The 7,500-nt window shown below is 47.3% G+C and overlaps 1 protein-coding gene across 1 annotated transcript in view; it reads right to left on the minus strand.

Moving 5' to 3' along the window:
- The window catches only part of LOC143010611 (uncharacterized), an 11,657-nt gene that overhangs the window by 707 nt on the left and 3,450 nt on the right, over positions 1–7,500 (minus strand). Inside the window, exons 2-8 of the mRNA XM_076162983.1 lie at positions 2,839–4,915; positions 2,662–2,723; positions 2,380–2,427; positions 2,055–2,264; positions 1,739–1,932; positions 1,221–1,444; positions 966–1,106 (exon numbers count right to left, since the gene is read on the minus strand). Coding sequence (XP_076019098.1) covers positions 966–1,106; positions 1,221–1,444; positions 1,739–1,932; positions 2,055–2,264; positions 2,380–2,427; positions 2,662–2,723; positions 2,839–4,915 — 2,956 coding nt within the window. The remainder of the gene's footprint in view (positions 1–965; positions 1,107–1,220; positions 1,445–1,738; positions 1,933–2,054; positions 2,265–2,379; positions 2,428–2,661; positions 2,724–2,838; positions 4,916–7,500) is intronic.

The raw sequence follows: 7,500 nt of genomic DNA on the forward strand, positions 1-7,500 counted from the left end.
GACACGACATTCCTGTGCACCCCCGCCAGCAAATAGCTTATACAACTAGGGGTTGTAGTAATGTCCCAATGGCAACCATCGGCCCACCAATCCGCAGCTTTCTGACAGCAGCATCATCTTGAGCTTGGGAACGCCCCGAGTTCACAGCCTTCAGGCAAATGTCCGGAGATATTTTGTTGCTTTTCTTCACCGCATGCAGAAGAGATGACCAGCGCTGCTTCCGTTTTTATCACAATAAAACTCTCTGAAAGTTTCAGTCCGTCTTTTCCTCATTCAACTCACCAATCCAACAAACGCGCTGGAGGACTCTCAGCTCCGTCCTCCTACAATTTGGTGACCCCGACGTGATTGGTGAATGATTGGAGAGAGCCCAGCAGTGGCTGTGACGACAGAGGCAAACGCTCCGCTTCCATACAGCGCGCAATTTAGAACAGTAGTACAGTACAGAACCTGTTAAATCAAATCTGTAATAGGCCATTGGACACTCTAAAGTTTATCTATGGAAGTGGGTGATTGTCTGCTGTAGTCACGTAAATTTAATTCAATGTTAAGAGGAGACGAACTGAAATCTGCGGATGAGTAATTGAGGTAACACGGTCGAAATAAGTTACAATCCAGACCCAGGGAGTACGGGCTCCCCAGTGATCCGGTAAGGTCACATTGAGTTGGGGCTCTGTAGTGTTAACCCGCTAAGTTAAGAATTGAGTAATTAACAATGTTCAAATTTATTCTGTGCACAGGACCCGCCTAGGAAATAGTCAAAAGGATGATTATTTGTATAAGGAGAAATATTCTTGTCTGAGGAGTCAGAATTATCATCCGGACAGGAGCGGGGCTCCGAGTTAAAACCAAGTCGGGACCTCTGGAGCGGGGCTCCTTAAACAAAGGCGAAGAGCTTTTATGAAAAATATCATTTCTAAAAGCAAGTTCCCGGGAGTGAGGGAACACAGACGCGGTGGCAGTACCTCTTGTTTGGACCTGAACAGCACGACTGATTTTGTCTTGCCAAAGTGCTCCATGGCGTCCGTCACAGCACTGTGAGAGACAGAGTTCCGAATCCCACTCAGCCTCGCCATTGATGGGGCTAAAGACGCGCATTTTCCAGCCTGTTGAACAGATAACAGATACAAATGGACACAAACTTCTGCTTGACGAAGAGTGATAGACAGCAGAGGAAGGAGTGAAGGACAGATGGGAGTGGTGAGGAGCGTAGCACCTACCTTAGTGCTGAGGTGGGCATACGTCTGGCGCTTCTGAATGCTGTGCTTGGTTTTCCACTGCTGCTTCTTCACTTTAAATGAGGAGTAGGAGGAGAAGGAGGTGGCAGCAGCGGCGGGGGGCAGCAACTTTCGTCCGGTGGGGCGGGGGGGCAGGGGGCTTATTCCTCCTTTGGAAGATGCCACTGTCTTCACCACGTCCTCCAAACCAGAATGGGACTGGACAGCTAAGAGACGCAAAGACACGGTCAGACCACCAAATGATGTTTTTTACCCTTTCTGTGTCTGTATGAGAGTTTATTTTAGATTTGACTTAGACTTGACTTAATATTTTATGAATTTAATTTAATTTGTTATTTATATAGATTTTTTTTATTAAAATGTTTTTATATTTAATACAATTTTGCACTACAGGTGAATCTTTTCAATCTCCAATGTACTGAAACTGTTGCACAGCAATGTCCCTCTGGATAAAGTTTTATCTTATCTTATCTTAATTAATGATTAGCTATTTCGCTGACCTGATGTGTCCAGCAGTTTCTCGGCCACCCTCTCCACAATGCTCGACCTCGTCTCGCTACCGGCTGATCGCCTCTCGACGCTCCCGGACCGAGAGTGATGGTGGCGATAGGAGGAGGAAGCAGAGGAGGAAGCGGAGGAGGCGGCGGCGGCAGCGGGGCAGTCGTGCAGTGGGGATTGCGAATGAGACTGTGACCTGTTGGAGTCACAGATGGAACCACTCAAATTTAACTGAACTTAAATATTACTTAACCTACTTGCTTTATTACCACAAACAAATGTCTTCCATTTCATTCAACAAGCCCATGTGCCAGAGACCTGTAGGTGTGCCGAGTGCTGTGTGGTGACCTCAATCGGCTCTTCATCGGCGACTTTGACCGGCTCCTCTTCCTCTTCTTCCTTTTCCTCTCATGATGGCGACGAGAGCAGGGCGACCTGGAGTGTGAACAACTTCCAGGTTTGGCTTTCTTGTGGCGTCGCTTTGAGCACTTGGAGTCGGCGGGTTGCTTGTGGTCTTCAGCTACAGGCCTACATGGAGCAGAAAAGATGAAAGGTAACGAATGGATGATGGGAAAAGAGAAAGTTAAAACCAGTGGAATGCTGGCTGAATATTAACGTGGCTGCTGTGTGTGCAAAAACTTGCTTAACTTGCCTGGACTCCTCTGGAATCTCACCGTCCCATTCTGGATATCTGTTGGAAAGACACATCTATCACAACATATTTACACAACAACACAGCGACAACAAAAAGTGGTAGCAATGTTTAACGGCCAACAAAGTCAAAGTAGTTTTCAATGTATTTTCTACAGGTTAGAGGTTACAACCCACAAGACCAATGTACTCCAAACTATAGACTAAGACCTCAAACATCACACTGCACTTTCTCTCTCTGTGACACAGAAAGTTTAAAGGGTTAAAGACTGACTGCTGTCGGAGGAGTTTGCATTGCTGGAGGTGTCTGCTGCTGTTCTGGTGGGAGATCCAATCCTACCAATCCAAACAAAGATAAATCATATGCGTTGTTCATATTGTTTAATAATAAACAGCATGCGCAAAAGAATATGAATCCTTTAATCTTCAGCATAAAATCTCTTCCACTCACCTGAATATCTGCAACTTTGTGGTTGCACAGAGAGCAGGTGTGTGGAAAGACACTCGGCGAGGCTGCTGCGTAGTCGGACATCATGGCAAGTGACGGCAAATCCTTGAAGATTGCAATCTTAGCTGCAGGCTGCCTGATGGAGGGCAGACGTGACATTGCGCTGCAGTTCACCAGGCTGTGAAGTTCAGCAGGGTTAACCGTCGCAGGTTGCAGGACCCTGGAGGATTTGGCGACAGCTGTATCTCGCCATGCCGGAGTTTCAGTGGCAGAACATAACGGGTTGCTCATCTTCAGCTGCAGCGCCTGCTGTTCCGGCATCCGCTGTGTCTGCAACTGCTCTTTCTGCTGTTGCTTCACCTGCACACCAACCATGGATTCTGATGCCGGACTGGTCCTCTGATCCTTGGTGCCGCTGCCGTAGCCAGTGGCTTCAAGGCCAGGCTGGCTGCCGTGTGCGCCAGCAATCGGAGTGAATGTACGGCTCTTTAGCGATGACGCTTGGTGTTTGGGCTCTAGGTCTCTCGCAGCAGTGGATTTGGCGCTGTGGGGTGGCAGAGAGAACTCGTCTGGTCTTGGGGGTTGTTTGGTCGGGTCATGGTTTGAAGAAGCTGTAGAACCCAATATCGAACCCCACGATGCACTCAGAGTGGTAAAAGGACTCTTCTCACGGCGGCGGGGAGGACTTGAGGTGCTGTATTTCACCTGGGCTGAATATTGTGGCAGAGGCTCCTGACTGTGACCTCTATTTGTACCGGTGTCCTTTAATATCCCCCCACTGCCAGTTGTTTTGGTCATCTCAACAACCTCATATGCAGTTCTTCCAGTGTATTTACTAGAATGTCCATGGTCAAGACTCTGCTGATGATTGGTAGATGCCACAGCCTGCTGTAGCACCCCGACCTCACCAGAACCGCTGGCGGGGTACCTTCTTGACTCAGCGGCTGTTATCCTTTTCCTCTGCTTTTGTTTGCAGATTTGTCGTAAGATGTACGGCAGGTTTTCGGGGGTGATCTGGTCTTCTGGGAAGTTGCCAAGCTGTTCCAGGTCTTCTTTTTCGAGACCGAAGCGCCAAAGGATGCCGGCGGCTGACTGAGAGGTAAATTTGGGTTGGCTGGGTTCTTTAGAAGTTGTGGGCCCGTCTGACAATGCATAGCCTGACTCTCCTAGGCATGGAATGAATGGCTTTATGCATTCGCTTTCAGTGGAGCCATTAAAGCTATAGGCAGCAGCACCATTTGCAGACCTTGATGAACCATGGGATGAATAAAAAGCTGACTCATCAGAAATGGGTTTGTTGTAATAGCCCAGTGAGCTGCAGCCAGTTTCATCACCCAGCTGTCTAGATTGTTCAAGTGGGGCAGAGGAGGACGAGGAGTATGACGTCATCCCTGTACCTGAGGGGAGAAACTTCTGCCTTTGAGCTTCGGTCAAATGGATCCCCTGGTCTGTGGGATGGCCGTCTGTCTGAGGCGTTGTTTTGCTTATCAGCCCCACCACGTCTCTGGCACTGCTAAGATGTATGTCTACAGATTTTTTGATATCATCATCATGTGCAAATGTACGCTGACCTGGCAGGTCGCTTGTGTACTGGGGTAACATTGGAGAAACCAAAGGAGTCCCAGGGTAAGTGCCAGGAGATTCATGGTTAAACCCAGATCCCCAACAAGGAGTTGCCCTCCAAGGATCCCTCTCTGTTTTGGGGTTGGTGAGTTCAAGCTGCATCTGTGTGGGTATTTGGCTCCCAGAAGCATAGGTGTTGTTTAGTGGACAGGACATGCTGTTTGCTATCTTGAGAAGATTTAGGAGACTGATGGCTGCTGCAGTGGGGGATGGAGGTTTTGCAGCAAAGTAGGGAGCTGGCAAGTTGCAGTTGCCAGTCAAGTTAGGAGCTCCTCTGCCAACAGCAAATGCATTGCTTATCTGTGTAAGGGTGAGCTGGGCTTTGATCTGAGCCAGCTGCAAGGACGCAACCTGCTGGCCGATCAGGAGCGAGCTTCCTGGGAACCTTCCAAACAGGGGGCTTGTTAGGGGCTGGGCGGCAGGAGAAGAGGCCCCATGCTCCACCAGTAATGCACAACTGGAAATGTTAGAACACAAAAAAAAGGAGGTTATTGAATGAAACCGGTCCTCAGCATCACAGAGGAATAGCATACATGTGTCTGTTTGATCCTCCCTGTTGGTGGCATAGATTCAGCCTCTCTTCCTGGTCTCAACTAGCAACAAAAAAAAGTCAGTTTCCAGTTTCCTTCAGCTGACACTGAAGTCTGACCAAGTCCAACTTTTTCAGTGAATAATGAGTGCAGACAAACCCAATAGGACAGTTGGGGAGCAAGCAAACAGTCTGCAGGGAGCACCTTCTTCACTACAGGCACGGATTTGGGTTCATTACTAGATTTGATAGGTAGAAATATTCAAATGAAAGAGGAGTTATTTGCAACTTATAAACAGCAGAAACAAGCACAGAAACAGTGATGACAGATAGTTTAGCTTCTTCTATTTGTACGATGTAAAATATGATATTTTCACTATGTTTTTTGGAGTACAATCAACAATATTGTTTTCTTATTATTCATAACTTGACGTCCAGGGCGTCTTTACCACCACACAATGTTTTGTTTTTAAAAATTGGCCTTTGTCTCATGACTTCATTAGCACATCACCTACATCTGACTGATGTTTAGTAAAGCCAACCGCCAATAGAAGTTAGGCTAACTGATGAGGTGGAGTAGGTGCATTACCTTTGTTCTGCCACACGTGGGCACCATTCTCAAAGATTTATTTGTAATATGCCGCGATGAACAGAGAAATTACTTTATGGTTTTCCAAATAATTCTTAACTGTGACCTCCATGGAGCGTAAAATGATCCTCACCGACATTGGGAACAGTTTGATGGCTCGTCACCACAGGCTGACTTGAGAATCAGTCGCCTGCTATACTTAGCAGGAGCATTTGGGCTTTTGCTCTTTGATAATTGATAGTAATTAACTTTACAGACTGTTGAAGCAACAGTTTATGAAAAGGTGATAATTAATATTTTCATCAAAGGATGATGATTCCCTTCTGGGTGTTGCACTGAATTACCAATATATCCCCTTATCCCTCCCTCTGGACTGCAGGGCTTAACACCTGTCCTCCAAACAAACAGCTGAAGTGTGCGTGTGTCTTGTCTGTCTGTCTTGTCTGTCTGTCTTGTCTGTCTGTGTGCGTGTGTGCGTGTGTGCGTGTGTGCGTGTGTGCGTGTGTGTGTGTGTGCGTGTGTGTGTGCATGCGTGCGTGTGTGCGTGTGTGTGTGTGTGTTAGGGGAAGGGGACGTTGAGCCAAAAAAGTCTCCGTTTTATTTTCGGCTGTCATCACTACCCCGTGGCAGTGACCTCATAATGAAACATGGATGCACACACACACACACACACACACATACATATTCGAGTAGATGCAGACATTCACCGACTTTGCAACCGCTTGAACTTGACCTGCAATTTTTCCGTGTCTGGAAAAAAGAATTCCGATTGTAGAAGACAAAAATCTTAGAAAGAAGAAAATAATTCATATAAATGGAAACTGTAAACCAAGTGCCAGTTTGTGTCAAGGCGTGGGCTACAGAGCACTAGGTTACCATGGCCAAAAGTATTGACACCAGGCCCCTTTAGCGTATGGAATTATAAATCATTAAAAACTCATATGATCACTTTTTGTTTCAGTTCTGTTTAACACGCGCATACAGACGCGCGCTCACACACACGCTTGCTTGTGACCCGGCATGAATTTGCAGCATCCACTGCCCCACCGAAACATGAGGTCAGATCCCCTCTAATGATCTGAGCCACTCTGGCTGGGAGGAAACCCGAGTCCAGATCATCCAGACACCAATAAGGAACTTGGAATCTCAAATTGGCGTCTGTCTTCACCCAGAAAAAAAAACATGGCTCCGATTTCTTCATCTCAGCAAATCATCATTTGCCAACACGATGCCGATGAACTGCCTCTGAGCAAGGCACTTCTCTATTCAAACCTTTTAAAGAATGTTTGGCTATTCTGACCCAGGATGCCCCTCCAGCATCCCCGGGTGTGCAGTTACGTTCTGGGAGCGCCCGCGCCCTCCATGACACGCCCCAGCCGCTATAAATCACATGCACGGGGTAACACGCCAGAGAAACCCGACCGCACATGTGTCAGGGTCATGAAGCTCCAAGCCGCATGTTCACGGTTTAATGCACTTTGATATTTCCACTGAAGGATCTTGAAGGAGCGGTGGAAGGAAGTGAGGGTGAAGGATGTAAGGAAGGAGCTGCTGGTCTAAAGTTGGAGTTGGAATCCTTCCCAGAACTAGTGCAGGTGTGTGTGCATGTGTGTGTGTATCCTCTGGGGAGCAGTATGCTGAGGGTTTAATAGGCACTGATTGAAATAATTCACTGACGACATAAATAGAGAATCACAGTCACTCAACACCGCATGTTCTGACCATCTGTGTGTGTGTGTGTGTGTGTGTGTGTGTGTGTGTGTGTGTGTGTGTGTGTGTGTGTGTCTGTAAAATTGATATACCTCTGTGTCCTCCTTGTCTATATGTTCAGGCTCTATCCCAGCTCTGTCAGGTGATGCCTGTATCACGCTTTATATGAAGCCTCATTTACACACACACACACACACACACACACACACACACA

The sequence above is a fragment of the Genypterus blacodes genome, unplaced genomic scaffold (genome assembly GCF_046128005.1).
Source record: "Genypterus blacodes isolate CSIRO-AG114 ecotype Tasmania unplaced genomic scaffold, CSIRO-AGI_Gbla_v1 ptg000129l_1, whole genome shotgun sequence".
NCBI classification, from domain to species: domain Eukaryota; kingdom Metazoa; phylum Chordata; class Actinopteri; order Ophidiiformes; family Ophidiidae; genus Genypterus; species Genypterus blacodes.